Source organism: Agelaius tricolor, unplaced genomic scaffold, assembly GCF_023055355.1.
Source record: "Agelaius tricolor isolate 1412-34295 unplaced genomic scaffold, bAgeTri1.0.p SCAF_18, whole genome shotgun sequence".
NCBI lineage: Eukaryota > Metazoa > Chordata > Aves > Passeriformes > Icteridae > Agelaius > Agelaius tricolor.
Window position 1 is genome coordinate 5060505 of NW_027269278.1, and position 18523 is coordinate 5079027.

An 18523-nucleotide genomic window follows, 5' to 3' on the forward strand; every position below is an offset into this window, starting at 1 on the left:
ACACCTTACCCTATCACAAAAGACCCTAAAACAAAGTCTCTCCCCATCTTTTTATAAGCCCCCTTTAAGAAGCACAGGGCTGTGGGCTCCAGCAAATATTGCCCAGAGTACTGTGAGGTGACGTACTCAGGCAGGAGGTGAATCACAAAGAATGCCCACCCCTCCAGTCACACTGATTGTGAACCAGGGCTCCAGGAGGTGGCCCTGGTGCTCTGTGTCACTGTGTGCCACCTGCTCCCCACAGCATTCCAACACACTTGCTCTGCTTCGTTCACTGAACAATTTGTAAAGATGAATTAGAATAAATGAGATGCAAATAAATTCTATGCTTTCTCCCTCGTTTTCAAATTTCATTTTCAGTCCACTCAACCTGTGATAATCTCATAGTGATTTTCATTTAAAAGAGCTAAATGGATATGTGATTATTGTTACAGGAACTAACACCAGACAATTAAATGTTGAGGTGTTGCTAGATAAAGCATTGTTTTGATTTGCATAAACATGATGCAAGAAAACCTATCTCAGAAAACCTATCTCAGGCAAGGTTTCAGCACTAAGATGTGCTTAACTTCAGCTAATTACCACAAGTACCTCTATTAAATTTTTAGTATTGAGAATTAGGATTACTGCAATTTCATTTCAGCATCCTATTTTTATTTTGAACAACACCTAGTCAAAATGTAGAGCTGATCTCTTTCCCACTTCCAATCAACTGCTGCAGGTCAGCACATCAAAAATCAATTACACAGACATGAAATTTAGTCATTAAGGATTAGCTGCTAATCTCATTCAATTTTTTTGTCCAACCTTCCCCCTCTCCCAAATAAGTACATTCTGAGCATTTGTGAGAGTAAGGAAAGATTTGTCAACTCAACACTGGGAATTAGATGCTAGTAATAGGAAAATATAAAAAAATTAACATCCAAGCCTCTTCTTTTTAGTAAATCACTACATAATTGCTTGCATATTTGCTATGTGATCTTGAACACACTGAACTGTATTTTGTGTTCAGCAATGTTGAAAAAATTGCTAAAAGAGCGAGGACTTGATCAGCACTACATTTGTTTTCTGCCCAGTATCTCAAATCCTTTCCTAAACTGCACATACTGAAGTAGTCCAGTCAAAAAAAATCAGCAAAAATCAGGCCAGCAAAGCACAGAATGGGATTAATCCAGCTGCAGCAGATCTTTAATTTGGCAGGGGACGGATTACATGACCTGACTGTCTTCCTTATCCTGTGCTCACGATTTTGTAATTATGGCAATTATTTTCCAATCTGCCATTTGGGAAAGGGAACAAACACAACATGCCTGTCTCAGTGAGTCTGTAGGGGGATTTTACAGCAGCAGAATGCTGTAGTTGTGTTTGCTCCCCAGCACGAGCTGGGGTAAGTCTGTCCTGGCAGTTTTACAAGTGGTGAGTGCTCAGATTCCCACCCCATTGAGAGGCAGAGAGTTTTGCAGCAACTGGGCAATGAAGCTGGGGGAGGCTCTAGAAAACACCTTTAGAGGGATGGCTGAGGGAGCTGGGGGTGTTTAATCTGCAGAAAAGTTGGTTTGGGGGTACCTAATTGCTCTCTACAAATCCCTGAAAGGAATTAGCAAGATGGGGCTCGGTCTTTTCTACCATATCTCTAATGAAAGGACAAGAGGAAATGGCCTGAAGTTGCACCAGGGGAGGTTCAGATTAGATATTTGAAAAACTTTTCTCACTGAAAGAGTGCTCATGCATTGGAGTATGTTGCCCAGGAAGGTGGTGGGGTCACCATCTCTGGATGTGTTCCAAAGGCATTGGGATATGGCATTTGGGGATATGGTTTGAGGCAATTACAGTGGGGCTGGGGCAATGACTGGACTGCATGATCTGGAAGGTCTATTCTAACATTGATGATTCTGTGATTCTGTAATATTTTAGGTATTTTTACCAATCTCTTTTGGAATACTTTTAGTAGCAAAGCTCTATAGCCGATTGCAGCAGATGATCCCATGCAGCCAACTGAGCTCTCCAACAGTGTCACACCAAAGACAATCCCAGAGCTGTACATTTTTAACAAGTAAAAGTAACATCCTTCAAAATAAAAACAAAATCATTTTCTGCCCAAAGAGGAAAAGGTGATTACTGTAACAACAGGTTCTACTTACCCTGAGTTTTCTTCCAAACACCGTCACTTTGCCTTTAATCTGCTCCTTCCTCAGGCGCCATTCAATTGAGTTTAAACCATTTTCCATGGGCAGAGAAATATTACAGCGTCCTATGGTGGGAGTCACAGTCCCAGCCAGGACATGAGGCTCGCTGTGAAAGCTAATGCTCATGCCATTGGCATACATCACTCTCAAAGTACCATTATTACAGAGCTGGTAGCTGTTCCTCACTTGATCTACAGCAATAATGAAAAGAAAATAATTTAGCTACTCCAGTCATAAAGAAAACATATAGCTTAATTTGATTGGTTTTTTATTGCACTCCTGTTGATGTTAAATGAAGTCAGCCTGCAATTACCATTTACATGGTACTATGGTGGAAATTACAGATGTTACTGATTCATGTAAAGAACAGTAGTGTAACAGTGAGCCTGCAGAGAGATACTGTGTTTATTTCATTATCTTTTCCCTTCAGTCTTAATTGTGAATCAAAATGCACAGTGATATGTGTTGAACCACGTAATTTATTTCTGATATGAACAAAAACTCCTGAAAACTGAACTGCTGGATAAACAACAAAGCATTAAACTCCAGGACAAAAAGAAAAAGATGATGATTGCTGGACTCTTTACAAGTAGGAAGAAGTAAGTGCCTCTTCTTTTTTGTTTCCCTCTGTTTAAAAACTGTCTCCAAGCAGAGGCCTTGTACAGAATTACAGCGTGGCTTTAAATCCTCAAGGTGTGAGGCTCCAGCAGTGCAAGCTGGCAGCCACAGTGGCTCCCTCTCCTGCCTCCCTGCCTCCCCACACTGGCCTGATGTGCACATCTGGCCCCGGTTGGAAAGGAGTTACAGAAACAAGCCCGTGCTTCTCTGGCCATGCTGTTCTCCAGCTGTTTGACACTGCCAAGTCCCCTCTCAGCCAGGCTGGAGTGCCAGAGTGTGCAGCTGTCAGCAACACATCAATATTTGCCTGACAGAGGGACAGCATCTACGTAATTAATCATCTGCTATAAGAGAAATTAAGTCTTTGTAACCAGACCTGTCACGGTATAATAGTCTACAAATGTTGACATTTATGTCAGGAGGAGACTATTGTTTGATGGTGATATTCTCATTCCAGTGACATTATATCTTAATTAAAAAGCCCCATCACTCACCAAATCCCTTTCAGTCTGTATTTGATAACTGACCCTACTCCATCAGATCCAATGCCTGGTGGTGCTGGAATGCTCTACACAAACTCTGAGCCTGTGCTGCTGCTGCCTCCTGCCACCCTCGGGCTGTAACCCTGCTCTTGGGAGGGCCATCTCTGCCACCACGCCATCACTGCCCTGACTGTTCTACACTCTAATTAATGGCAGTGTATAAATTAAAAGATTCCTTCTACTAGAAGGCTTCCTGAGCCTCTCCAGAAGAATTTCCCCCAGCAGTCAGGTTGCATGTCTGTGGCACAGAAGTCAGAACCAATTTTGCAGGGAAGTACAGAGAAATATGCAAGTGGGTGAAGTGACCCTGCACCAGGAGGCAGCGGCAGGACTAACTTTCCCCAGCAGACAGTGACCATATGTACTTGACACAAAGCAGGACTGCAAAACGGCTCTTACCTGTCCTGAAGACCTGTCATTTTAGGAATGAGCTTTATGGGAGTTTTTCTTGCAAACCTTACACGGTTTCCCCCTGCTCATGAGTGTACTAATGACACAAATCATGAGTGAATTGCTTTCTCAGGCTGTGTGTGTGGTTAGGAGTGTGCTGAGAAGTGTGCTTTGGTACCTTGAACAACTGTATAGGAAGCCTCCACAGAGGAGAGATTTGTGATGACCGTGACATCGTCATCCCGATTAGAATTCTCAATGTCGATGGTAATGGACTTTTCCATTTCCCGATGAAGGCTAGTTACCACTCCAGTGGGACGTGTTACATTGGTCAGACGCCCTTCATGATCATAGCTAATAGAAAAGTTAGTGAGAGCAAAAAAGCATGAGGATATATGTTCATTTCAATACCCAATGTATTAATAATGCAGCACATTTGTGCAAAAAACCCAGACTGAAACAGATTTTCAAGAACATCCTGGCCATATCTATTTCTCTGTTCTTGAAAGAGTCTCTAATGAGGAAATAATATTTTTTAGATACTGATCTCAACTACATGGGTGCAAATCCAGGCTAGCATATTTTGAATTATTTAATTAATTAAATTATTATGAATATACGGAGTGATATTTGGCTCAAACAATTCTAACTAGTAAATTAGTCTGCATTTTAATAGTTGCATTTCACTCTAAGGAAGTGGACTTCTGATAGACACTGCAATAAACAATTGCATAAACTGCACATTTGCTTTTGAATACCTAGTGGAAACTAAGTATAGTCTTGAGTGACAGATCAAGGAATAAACTTGCCATAAATTATTAAAATATACATCAGCTTGACAACATTATAATTTCATTTAGATCTTATCTGTGGTATTGAACTGCATTTTGGGGTCAGTATTTTGGATCATAAAGATGAAAGATGAAAAGCATAAAGGGCAGCAGTCAGCACTCAGAACAGACCTTAGAAAATTATTTAAATGTGCCAGAGGCATAAAGATATAGAAAAAAAGAGAAAAAAAAAGAAAAAAAAAAGAAAAAAAGAAAAAAAAGCTTTCCATGATTTTACAGAGTTAAATTTCTTTAGAGGTATAAAGCCTGAGGAGGGGGGAAAGAAGGAAAGCTGCTGGAAGTCAAATCATACCCTTTCCCCCTTTCCTGCAGTATGCTCTAACTGTGTGCATACATTTGCTAAAGAAGCAATCCCTTGGATCTTAGGGGCAAGAAATGGGGACCTGAAACAAAATCAGCATTCCAGTCTGACACTCTGCTTGCTGCAATTCTCTACTGGTACAAGTCTCTCACCCAGCCGCTACCAAAGCACAGGTGCTTCTAGAGAGCAGAAAGGCAAGAAAAAATGTCCTGTGTAGATAAAGGGAAAAGTTTAGGCAGAGATTGAAACCAACTGGTTGTCCTTGGGAGGTAGAGATGCAGGGAGCAGGAAGCCTGGAAGAGAACTGGTAAATCCATTGCACTGCCTGAGAGTAACAGAAGAGAAGAGGAGCACGTTTAGTACCATGGAGCTAGCTCAGTTCATTGCAGGCTGTGGTTAGCTGTAAAGATGAAAACAAAATCAGAGCTTTCAAAATGGCTTTACAATTAAAACACTCAGAAACCTCAGACTAGGCCACCTGAACTGTACAGCATATCGAAAAAATTAAGACACAGATTGGCTCCTCAGTTAAAATGAACAAAATATATGACTTTCAAATCCATTGCAAATGGTTGCACCCATTCACTGAATATTGAGGAGGAAGGAAAAAATCACCTGTGGAGCAACAAACCTTACCAGAACCAATGGAAGTATTAGGCAAAGAAGGAAATCAATAAAACAAAGCATCGTGGGACCTAAAAGGGACCAATAATACATTGTGTTCATTTAAGTGCTTCAGGATCAAAGAAAGATTAAGCAGCATGATTTTCCTCAATATAGTCACAAGTTTCTCACCACAGATATATATATATATTTATATATAGATATATTATCATATCAGCAAGATACTGAAAAAAAAGATAATATGTTGAGATAATCTATGAAAGTGGGTTAAGTCTTTATTGAGGTCTTCACAAATAGTATTGAAAAGCACTCCAAAAGAATAGCTAAAGGAAGAACTTGATCCAGCCAAGCATCTGTCTTGCAGGGGAAAATAAAAAGTACAAAAAATGGACAATTTCAAAAATTTTAAAGGTTAATAAGGCCCCTTAAGAGTCTGTATGTGGGGTGTTTCATGATGAGCAGAGTGAGGAAGAGAGCACTTGGATGTCAAATCTTACAGTACAGACAGTGTTATTTAGGACAAACTAGAAAAAACTATGAGTGTCTCCAGTGTGACTCTGCAGTACTCGGTGAACTTCCAGAAAAATGGATGGTGAAATTCCCCATCAGCAAATATATTTTAGGCAATGCAAATGAGACATTAATTTAAAGTTTTCATTCACATTGCTGGGTTTTTAATTAACCTAGGAAAAATTCCTGGGGATTGCTGTGGGCTACTCACTGGAAATCTCTATTCAAAGTGTAAGGGCAGTCTAAAAAGTAAATATGGATGTGGATGTACAGAGATTGAAGGAGAAAAATGAATATATTCCAGTTCTATTTCAAGAAATGATTGTTTTACCCCTGCTATGGGGTGTGTTCCCCAGTGCTGGTCACAGCTTTGAAAGCAGCAACAGTACAGATTAAAAGGGTTTATAAGCAAGTGATGAATACACTTAAAAAAATACATACAAAAGTACTCTCATTGAAGATATGCAGACCATTTAGATTAAGAGCGAGATATAGAAAAAATTCACTACTTAAATGATATATACACACACTCTGATACCAATATAAAGAAGGCATTTCTACTCTGTCCATTGTATCAAAATAAAATCTTATTTTAAAAAATACTTTAAAGGTAAGAAAAATAAAATTAATATAACAGAAACCTTTTATCTACCACAAAATTTAAGTGACATATTCCTGAGGTTTTTTAGAATTTACGTATTATATGAGAGCAAATGCTCAGTGGAATACAACACCCAGACATTTATCTGAATAATAAGAATAAACTATATATTCATTAAATGATTATGTACTTCTCTTCTTCATGTCATGAACCTGGGTCTAATGAAGTAGAAAACCCAAAATTTACAATGAAAAATATATTAATTGACCTGGTGTCTTCTGCAGAAGCAGTCTCTACCTATTGCAGTGTGTAACACAGCATCAGCCTGGATCAATCAGGTCTGAGAAGGCAACCTTTACATTTTCAACTGAGGTGGCCTCTGGGTACTCTGAAATTCCTGAGCTTTTCTTACTGACTTCACTTACAGTAAGGCTTCATCCCAAGTTTTTCTACTAATAACATCACAAGGGCAAACAACCTTTCTTTATCCCAGTGTCTTAAAAAACAACAAACAGCATCTTCCCACTGCTACCTCACCAACTCTTTGCTAACTGTGACCAAGACGCCCCTGCCAGCAGGCAAAGCTTTCCCAGGACAGCTCTGGGTGACAGAGGCACAGAGCTGGTGGCTGTCTCTGCAGCCTGGTGGCTCTGAGCTGCCCATGGCCATACCTATAGCTCAGCCTTGGCCATGGCTGAGCACCTGGCACCTTCTCAGGTAGCTACAAACATCTGTGCATCTCTTCAGTGGGCTTGTGACAGTGCCCTGAGGGCTGCTGTCCCCTGGCCACCGCTGTGACACTTCTATTTCTCAGGCAATTTTTATGAGCAGCATCTCAGCCTCAGGTTTGAGTCGTGCTCCTGACAGCTCGTGGGTGGAACAGGAAGGGCAGGGCCATATCCAGCACTGCAGAGAGGAGGAACAGCAGCTTCTGACTTAACACAGAGCTGGGCAAGGCACAGACCCATATACATTTACACACACCCCTGTTTTCTCTCCCTTTTAAAACTGATTCCAGAAAAAAACTGCAGCACTGTCTCAGGATGCTCCCTAGACTGAGAGGAATACCACTGGGAGCTGCTTCAAAGATCTGTGCTTCAAGCCCAAGCCAAGCTTAAATTACCCCATGTGAGCCTGCTGGTAGCTGTTCTATTATTGAAGAGCCTTGGCTGTTCCTGCTGCAAATGAGCTGCATGCACGTGCACAGATGCTATCTATAGAATTCACATATGGAGTGTGCACACACACAAACCAGCCTGTGTCTGCAACTCTCTGCTGATGCAGATGCACACCTAGATTAACTGTACAAATTTAATTCCGAGAGCATTTTCAGGGTAAAGTTGAAATTTTAAAATTTAAAATTGAGAGGAATATACCCAATAAGATAACACAGCACTTCAGCGCCTGGTTGATATAAAGGCACTGACATAAATTTTTCATAAGAACTTTAGCTCATGTAGTACTTTACCACTAAAAGACCTCTGTTCTTTTCCAGTTCTGCTGCCATATTAACAATTTTGACTGCTGATTATGTCTGTATGAATGCATGAATGTAACTGCACAGAAAACTATTTTATTGTCCTTATAAACTCTCATTGGCTGAATACTTCTTTCATCTTCAATTGGTATTAAGTTATAGCTACCAAAAAAATTTCAGAATGATGAATAAAGAATTTTCTCTTAGGAGCTGTTTCAAAGAAAAAAACAAAAACCAGAAACCAGTGCTGAGGGACTGTGGACTGTGATTGTTTAGGTTTGTATATTCAATTAAATAATATATTCATTTTAAATAATGTCTTTGTGGTTCTCACATCTATGGGCTCTATGCTTATGAGAATGTATGTACAAATCTGGGAGAAATGAGTTATTTCTGCTGCCTCATCAAAGTTACTAATTATCTAAGACAGTACCTCACGCTGTAATATTTAGATCTAAAGATGGTATTTAACTTCCACTGACCTGAGGCAAAGGTTGTGCATCTTTTCTTCTTTGATCTTGGAAAAAAATCTGCAGCACTATGTACACATTAAATGATATTTTCAGCTGATCTCAGTAAGACATCAAAGCCCTTACCTTCTGTATTTCCTTAGGAATCATAATAGAATTTTTCTAATAAACCATTTTAACTTAGCACTTGGTGTGACTCTCAGACATCAGTTATGCCAGTTTTGTAACCAGTTACTCTCTGATGACATTTTTTAATGTTTCATGGATTTTCACATAGAGTTTTAAATTAATTCACTATTTAGTTTTTGGTGTTTTGAGAAAAACCTAATTTATATGACTGCATCTTGAGCTACCTATTCAGGAAAAAAAACCAAAAAACCTTCTTAGAAGGGCATCCACATCTCATCAGCAACAATATGAAATTTATTCTGTCTAGTCAAGTGAGCTTTTAATTGAGCTTATAATCAGCAGGTAATACCTTCATGTGGTCATGTAACTGAACTATTTGTGGTGAAGAAATAATTTTTGCCAAATATGAAGGACAAAGAAGCCCCTGCCCAGGTGAAGGCCCGGGCTGGAGGAGAACAGTGAGCAGCTGGGCACGCAGGTTCCCACGAGAGGGCACTGCTTTCCTTCCAAAGGGAACTGTGCAGCATCCCTGCTGTGCAGGGCAGGCATTCCCAGCACACTGAGCACAGCTCCCTCCATTCCTGCATTTCTTACATTTTCTCTGAACAGAGGAAACAGGTGGCCAAGCTGAATGCATCAATAAACTAAGAGGTGTGTGCCATTGCTAGGCTGTGACTTGAAAATAAGCCTGCCATTTAAAATTATATATAAAGCTTATTCCTATTTTCTACTCACTCATTTGGGAAATGATATTTTTTAATCATTAACTAATTCAGACAAAATATATGGCATCATATTTGCCATACTTAAATATATTTTTCAATATGTCATTTAGCTTCTCTTTTTAATATTTTTTTGATCAAAAAATGGCAATGAGACTACTAAGAACAGGATAAATATTAATAAAATTGGACTAGTTTTTCTAGATTTTTAATATACTTCTGAACCTCATCTCTTCTGATGAACTTCATTTAAAGAGGAAGTTCTGTCTATTTAATCTATATGCTCATGAACACCAGTGTGCTTTTGGGTTATCTACAAATTATGGAAGTTACACCAGGGGTCTGACAGATAGCTGGGGATCTAATTTCCTCACTTGTCTCAGGAATGAACAATCATTGAAGTTAATCAACATTTTAACAACCATGAGTAATATATGAGGCTGAACAGAAGAGAGATAATTTGAGTTCCAGAAGAAGCTGCAGCATGAGGGCTCCTAGAGAGAGCAGCTCTGTGGGAGCTGCAGGGGGAGTGCTGGGCTGCTCTGGCTGTGGGCAGCTGTGCTGACCATGAGCAGCAGCTTAACTAAGCCAGGGTTCTGGCCATGCCACAGGGTCCTCCCTGTGCTGGGCGGGGATGAGCTGCCCCAAACTCAAACCCCAGGCAGGGATTTAGAGGGATCAGCACCCACCCAAAGGAGGCCATCACAAAGCCACTTAACCATTTCCAGCATCACTCTGGACTGAGCTGCAACGGCCTTACTCAGCATCATTGAAAAACCTACAACAAATTGCAGCAGGGTCAGCCTAGGGCCTACTCACTACCATTTGAAAAAATAAACGTACGCTTAATATATCCAAAAACATTCTTACTCATAAAACGTTGTCCATCCTGTTTCATCACTCTTCGTTGCTAAGAGACCACTGTTTCCATTATATGTCATTAATCCGAGCTCCAGGGTCTGTGTTGAGACCAGCTTGAGTCCCCCATTGGTGCCAACAGCCAGGGTGACAATCTGATTGTCCGGCATCAGCAGGTGGCGGGGCATCCCGCTGGCGTCCCGGCGCACCTTCAGCGAGTTGCCGTTGTTGTCCATCACCTCCGTGACATCGTTATCGCTGCTATAGGTGAAATTGTACAAGTACTCCCCAGTAACGAGGCTCAGAGTGTACTGGTGAATCCCATCAGCATTGAAGACATACAGCTCCTGTTCTCCTGGAGATGCAGCTTCATATTGGTTAAAGGAATTAAGAACGGGCCTGTTTTTACTGACAGCCCTAATGCGGATATTGCCGAGATCAGCTATGTAGATGGTACCATCTGGGGCCACAGCTAAGGAAGATGGTGAATTTAAGATGGCATCAGTGGCATACCCATCATCCCCAGCATAGCAATTACAGTTGACATCATTTTTGCAATCACAGTCTGAAGCTGCCCCTGCAAGAAGGCATATTTCTCCATTGGTAGTTACCTGGCGTAGCCGATTAATTTTTTTTTCATCTGTCTCACTGATGTAAAGAACTCCTGTGTGTGAGATGGCAATGGCACTGGCTGATTCAAGTGCAGAATGAATAGCCAGTTTGCTAAGAGAGTAGTCTATACCAGGAACCTGGCAGTGCATGGGGCGTCCAGCAATAATGCTAACTTGATGGTTTTCTGTGATCCGTAAAATAACATTGTTCTCTAGGACATAAAGGGAGTTGTCCATGGGATTGACAGCGAGATCAGTAGGCCACTCCAGCCGTACCTATGAGTTGCACAAATTATTACTGTAAAACTCGAAACTGAAAAGTACACTCCTAGTGTTTAAAATTCCACGTGTAACAACAGCAAATTAGTGAGGGGTTTATCAGTGTAAATCATGAAACCAAGTCATGAACGGCAACTATTTCAAACAATGATTTTGTTTTTCGGAAATATTAAAGCTACGTGCAGTTGTAACTTTGGCTAATTGTGTTTCTGTGCAAGAATGAATGCTACATTGTGGAAGCTCTACAATAATTACAGAAAAACAGGCAATTAAGACAATAACTCCCATTATCTCAACCTTATTTCTCTATAGTTGCATAAATAAACTGTGTTAGCCACAGTAAAAAAGATGGTTCACTCATTTCAGTAACAAATCAACTATGTTATCATCTTGTGCTGCATAATGTATTTCTTAAGTGGCCAGGCAGTCATCCAAAATAGATGCCCATCTCTTCTAAGGCAGAGAGGAAAATAAATGCAGTAAGAATCTACCTGGGTGACATCCATGCTGGAATCACAGCTGAGAGGTCGAACAGCAGTTAGGTCATTGGAGCCCAGCAGGGTCGATATAATTCCATTCTGATCCACTTTTCTAATCATAGTGGCATCAACAAAATACATGAGTCCATACTTATCCACTGCAATTCCTGCAAATATAAAACCCAGGCATCAGGGCAGCAGTGAGGCTCCTGGCTTCAAGGCGGGCTTTGTCTTGTTTACAAGATGGTGAATTTCGTTCACTTCTCCTTTTCCTTCCTCCCTCCCAACCTAAGTACAGGTCCTGGAACCCTCCAACAACCCATAGTTCTGCCACAGAAATGGCATCAAGCAGGTTTATCCCTCAAGGCTTTAAAGAAAACCACAGAAATCCCCAAATATGCCACAGACCCAGCAGAACGCATCAGCTTATTTCTAGATTCAAACTCTCTGATATATTACATAAACCCAATTAAAAAAATTATCTCCTAATTTTACTCAGAAATTTGAGGCATTCCTTTCTTAATCTGAAGAATCTAATGAGGATGAAGAATTTTTTAGAAATCTTTTAAAACACCTCCAATTTTTCTTTGACAACTAAGAGGACGTATTATTTCTGGATGTTTTTTTTAATTCTTTGACCTGTTGCAGTGGAAATACAGAAAGAACCTCTGGTGTTTCCAGATGAAGACACAGGGGTTGCCAGCCTATAAAAAAAGGGAAGGTTCAATGCCTGTCACACTTTGAGTCCTTAGAGAGGAAAGGCACAGAATGGAAGGGTGCTCCCTTGGAAGAACAGACAGACGCTGCTGCCTGTTGGGCAGAAGGGCAGCCTTTTTCTCACTTGCCTTTCTTTCCTGCTTTGATTTGGTGCACTGCCTTGTCCATTTCTCAGGCTGAAAATAAAATATTGATCTAAAAAAATTCTGTCCTCAAGTGGTTGCAGTGCTCATCCCACTGGGCAGTGAGAGAAGATACAGCATCATCTTTTTAATTTCTACATTTTAACTGAAACTACTTCCTATATAAAGAAACTGGAATTTCCATTTCTGTGTACCTTTATGATCATCTAGTTATTTTCAGCCACTGAAAAAACCCAAAGATGTTTGAAACACATGGCAATACACCTGATTAATTCATCCTTACAATTAAGATGAAACAACAGAGAAAAAAAAAAGCCTTAAAAAGAAACACATCCCTAAATCTCTATATCATCTTGAAAACCTTTTGTCAAAAATTAGAAACTAGAAAGGGCAAAAATCCTTTTATTTTTTTCTCTGACTCTGAAGAAAAAGGAGATACATGGAGGAAAAACTCAGAGAAAAGCCACAGCAAGCAATTTCTCTCCCCAAAGACTGCATCTCAAACAGTAATCAGTTTCCCAGTTCACACGCTGGCTTCTTGGAGTGAGCGGTACCCTGCTAATTTGTGTTCTGTTCTCCTTTTGCAGCACTCAGTGCCGGGGTAATAAAGTTTGCTTTAACTAAACAAAGCACGAACACTTGCCAATCCACTGTAATTAAAGCCTAGAATAAAAATCACCGAGCAAGGAGTGATTTAATTGCCAGATAATTATTTCCACATCCAGCCTAGCTGCACGCAGCCATTCTCCCGGCTTCTTTTCCTCCTTTACCTCGAGGGCTCATTAGGGTTGCATCCACTGCCTTTCCTCCATCCCCACATCTGGCTTCATCGAAGGGCAGGCACTGCTCTCCTGTCCCTGCCACCACTTCAGAGTTACCAGCAAGGTCCTTCGTGCCCGTGAGGGACTTGACTCTATAAATCCGTCGGCTATTGGTGTCCGACACGTAGAGGGAGCCTGAAACAGGGTCCACGGCCAGATAGTATTTATGAGCAGGATTGTTGCTTTAGAGAAAAAGAAAGCATAAAACAGAAACAGCTGAGCAGTCTAGAAACTTCACAGGCTTTCAGAGCTTGGATACTCATCAGGCACAGAAAGATCTGGAAAGAAAGTCTGACACCGTTGTACGGAGGTGAGGTCTAAAGGACCATCACCTGAGGACCTGACTTGATTAGGGCCTGGTCAGTGTTCAGAGGGATTGTAATTTTAAATCTCACTCATCCTTCTACACTGAACCTTGCACAGCAGAGCCCAATAAGCCAGAGCTGCACAGCAGTCTTTTCCTCTTGATCTCTTTAGCCCTTTAGATCTGCTCCAGGTCAATTCTCTTTGGCTTATCTGTTTCCCCCCTCCCGCTACCTTGTTTAACTTCCTTTGGAAGCAGAAGTCATAGGAGTAGGATCAAAGAATCAGCTTCTGAGTTACTTAGATTACGCCACAAGATTTGTGAGGTCTTGTATAAATAGGAGGCAGAGGCATAACAAATTTATTTCTAAAGCAAATTTGTTCTCATTCATTCTTATCAAGAATCTCATTTACAGCAGATGAAGTTGGTTATATAACTAAAACCAGAGATCCCCAAGTGTCTGACTTTAACTCCAAACCTTCTGTTATTGAAAAACTGGTCCTCAGTTTGTGATTGGAATGGGCGCTCATATGGAAAGCTACTTCTCTTCTGAAATATATGTTTTTTGACAGCTTGTCACATTTTGGAACTACTTTAGCAAATCATCTGCAAATTGAGAAATGTCAATCTTCACAATATATATACATTCACACACACAGAACTGCAGTGCAGAAATATTTTCAAAATCTTGCCTGGCTAGTTTTACTCAGTTTATTTGGATTTTAAGCATGATGTGAATTTTCCAGCCTTTGGAGCCTATGGGTGAGCGTAAATAAGGTCAATGGTGGTTTCAAAGCATAGAAGACGAATGAAGACGGGAAGAAAAAAAATGAAGGTTACTTACCAGTAACCAGAGATATTTGCCTCCAAATATCCACACTCCTAGTTTCATGTGGCAAAAGTGCCCATCTCCAAGAGTGAGGATACACAGAGGTAAGCTATGATGGACATAAGCCATTTCTTGAGCAGAATCGCTGAAACTATCATAAAGCCACTTTCGGCAGATGGATCCATCGGCACACCAAGATAACTGTGGCCATGTGGTCATGACCAGATTTGGAGGAATGAGGAGGCCCCAAAATATCACTTTCTACAGTTATTTTCCTTTATGCCAGTCTTTGACATGCCATGGGTTTAGGTCAATAATGGTTTGTTCTAAGACTGTAGAAAGCAGGAAGGAGATTGGTTGGATCTCAATTCAGTAGGCAGAGGCAATACCATCTGCTGAAGTCTAGGAGTGTAGAAATTAGAGATGAAGAAATACAATAAACAAAAAAAAAATACTTGGCAGGTTTATTTCATGCATGGATCTCAGAGTACTTTAAAAAGATGGGTGTAGCACCCATTTTACAGAGGAGGAAACTGAGGCACAGAGAGGTTAAGTGGTGTAGACAAAGTTATGCAGGGAAACTAGTGACATGCTTGAGATTAGAGGACAATCTCATTATTCCCCAAGTTCATCTCCTTATCTTCAGCAGCAGACTGCACCTCTTCACTACACCCTTACAACATTCCTTCTCATCCCTCCAAAAAAATGCTCAACCTTCTTTGCAACATAGAAAAATAGTTCTTTCCACTTCAGAGATTCCTCCAGTCTCCCAGGTACCTGAGCCATACAAACACCTGCATGTTTATCATTGCTTCCAAACTCTTTCCAAACTCTGCTCTGTTCTCCCACCATGCTTTCCCCTCACACTGAAGAACACTCTGCTGTGTCACTGGTGTTGTGCTGCTCCTCACAAACACACCCAGACTTAGCTCAAGGCTGCCCTGCAGCTGGTGCCTTTTGCATGGCCCTTGTGAAACAAGGCACATCCCCCACCCTGGCCAAATGGGCACCTCCAGGAGCTGGGCACAGGCTGGAGCTGGGCACAGACACTGCTGCTTGCACCTGGAAGGGAGGGTCCTGCTGGGCTCAGTGGTGAGACAGAGCTGCTCACACGGTGCCCAGGGGAGCAGCTGCCACCCTGCAGGAATGGAAGGCTCTGTTTTGTTTTACACATGACTTTGCCAGGCTGTGCCCACCCCTGCCTCCCCTCTGCCCTTAGCCAGACCTAGGTGTGCCCAGGATGGGATAAGACATGAGTCAGGGTAAAGAGCAATGGCAGAACATGGGATATGGGAATATTCCCTCTCCTCTCCTGCAGTCATGGTGCATCCCTGGAGCTCACCCTGCCTTTCTCCTCTGGAATCTCCCCCAGGGCAGCTGTGCCAGGGGTCAGTCACAAGCTTTGGTTCCAGATCAGAGAGCAGCTCACTGGAGCTGCAGACCTGTTCCATACTCCTCCCCTCTTTCCTGAACTAGGTCAGGGAACAGATAGTGGAAAACTCAAAGCAAATTTTTGAGGGAATTTGACAGAAAATGACTGCTGGAAGGTAACATGCACTCACTGTGCTCCCAAAGAATCAATGAGACTAGTACCTCAAACCGGGATTTGTTTTATAAATGAGTACTCAATATTTCTCAAACTGGCATCCAAGCAATTAAAGACCTCTGCCTCTCTTTTCTCTGCATCCTTGCAATCTTTCACTTGAATTATAGGAGGCCAAGGATTGTAACTTGCTTTAAAAGATTTTCCATGGCATTCAGTGCTGCTCAGAGGCCCCTGCCAATAACGTCTGTGCCTCCAGCCCTGAGTGAATGTGTGGTCACCACCACCTGCAGCCTCACTCTGCTCTCTGAGGGAGCCTGGGACCCAGCAGCAAGTGCAGCTCATTCTCCCTGTTCTTCTCACAGGTGCATCAAATTCTGTTTCAACAGCAGCTTTTCTTTAAGCTTACCCTAAAGAGAAGCTGTCCAGAGCAAATCTCTAAGCAGATGGAAAATTAACTAGGCTTAGTTTAAGCAAATGAGGAGCCTCCAGCATCACCAATAATCATCAGCAAATTGTGAATGAATTCACCCAGATAAGAACAGTTAGGGGTGTCACTATGCCAAAATACATTGTTAAGGGGAAATGATCCTGTTTAGTCCAGACCATCTATTCCATCAACTTGTATCACAGAAATGGAAAGTATGGTTTAAAAAGGGTAATGCACAGGACACTATGAAACAGTTTACAAGAGCTCTTCTTGTTCTTGCCCTTGATTTTCTCCAGGGTGAACATCCTCCCTGTCCCAGGTGTGGCATGTCAGGAGGCACAAGTGTTTCCTATGCTGCAGCCATCCAGAAGACCTAGTGCTCTCCTCCTGACATCCAGGAGGGTCAGGCCTCCCTCCTGAATCTCACAGTGACTGCTTCTAGTGGTTGCACACAGCCAGCCCCACAGGCTGGCTATTAAATGGGTTTGAAAAAAGAAATAGAAACTAAATTATGGCAAAAGAAAGCGGGTTCAGAAAATCATTAATGACCAGAAAATGAGTTTTTGACCTATATGCAGTCATTAGTGCTTTTGTGAACCTTTCTGGCATTTGTGAAAATGCTGTTGTAGTTTACCTTGACCATTTAGACCAATTATAGACAGCAGGGAGAGGTGTTTATCTGGAAGTTAGCTTGGGGTTCATTATACTTGCATTCTACTAGAAATTTCTAATTACTGTCAGGACTTATTGGCTGCTTTTTGACTGCATTTTGTAATTGCTAATGCTTATCATATTCATAACACACAATTAGCACACAAAAATGTTTCTATATATGGTACATGAAGAACATAACATTACACAAGAAGCACAACACAAAAAGCAAACACAATGAAGCAAACAAACCATATCAAATTATATGGGAAAGAGCTCATGTCTTACCTATGTTTAAACTCTTTATTTCTTTATAGAAAGGGAACAGAAGAAAAAAGAACAAACAGTTAGCTGAAGAATAGATGGTAAAGCAAACATAGTATTTGTTTTATTTTACAAAAGGACACAGGAGAAGATATCTCTTTTCAGCACTAGCCTTAGCTTAGTTTCCAGACGAAGAGTGACTGGGAGGGGTAGAGCTGCAAGCTAATTCCCTATATGACACCCCTGCCCCCACCCCCCTCCCCTCATATTTAGGAAAATTTCTGAACCACTGAAAGAATTTTCCCATGGAAATATGTGTAGCTTGGGGGCTAGGAGTGAGAGAAACTGGCAGTTCTCTGAATACAGAACTGGGCAGGGGGAAGCACTGGTTTTGGACATTGTCTGCCAGTTGGAGGCAACCTCTTTAATCAAAACAGTTTTCCAACAGGCTATTTCTAGACACATTCTTACTATGCAGTTTGTTTTTCTCTCCTCCTAGTCTCTAAAATAATTGCTTAAAACAAGTTTGGATGCTCCTTGGTGTCTGTTTAAGCCTATCAGAGCCAATGTCAGGGTAAAAAGGCCCCTTCTAAGGGAGCAGTAAGTTACAGTACAATGGGAGATAAACAGCATTAACTGATCCACAGCTTACTGCCCAGACACAAAGCCCAAGGAAAAGTGCTCTCTACTTCCCACAAGAAAATGAACACACTCTGCACTCACACAGCATTTCACTGTGTTGATGTAATTTCCATTCAGGAATATGCACTGAACAGAGCAAGGAGGTTTGTGACTCCTGAGCTGCAGCACTCCAGGCACAGCCCCCAGCTTGCAGCCCCACGTGCAGTGCTGGAGCCCAAATTCCTGCTGGCCATTCCAAGCAGGCACCTTCCCAGAGCACAGTGTGAAGGAAATATGCACACTGGGATATTCTGACATATAAAGGCACTCAAGATTTATAGGGGCTTATGTGAAACCAAAAGGACATCAGCTGTGAAATCTAAACAAAGCCATGTTTTTGCTTTGTAATATTTGAGGATGTACTGATTGCAACATAATGCAAATTACTTGATATGAGCTGAAGACTCTGCTCTCATTCACACTTAAATGGCTCAAATCTTCAAACTCTTACCCATGTAACTCATGCAGATTTCAAGATGAGCAATTAATCAC

At 41.4% G+C, this 18523-nt stretch overlaps 1 protein-coding gene across 17 annotated transcripts in view; it reads right to left on the minus strand.

The window, feature by feature from the left end:
* The window catches only part of TENM2 (teneurin transmembrane protein 2), an 883055-nt gene that overhangs the window by 12707 nt on the left and 851825 nt on the right, over positions 1-18523 (minus strand). For 15 of the 17 annotated variants that reach the window (XM_071443114.1, XM_071443121.1, XM_071443128.1 and 12 more), the window contains 6 exons: positions 17375-17395; positions 13279-13511; positions 11661-11815; positions 10292-11166; positions 3915-4090; positions 2142-2377 (listed from right to left, as the gene is read on the minus strand). In XM_071443114.1, the coding sequence (XP_071299215.1) occupies positions 2142-2377; positions 3915-4090; positions 10292-11166; positions 11661-11815; positions 13279-13511; positions 17375-17395 (1696 nt within the window). The remainder of the gene's footprint in view (positions 1-2141; positions 2378-3914; positions 4091-10291; positions 11167-11660; positions 11816-13278; positions 13512-17374; positions 17396-18523) is intronic. The other 2 variants (XM_071443122.1, XM_071443119.1) reach the window with 1 other exon arrangement.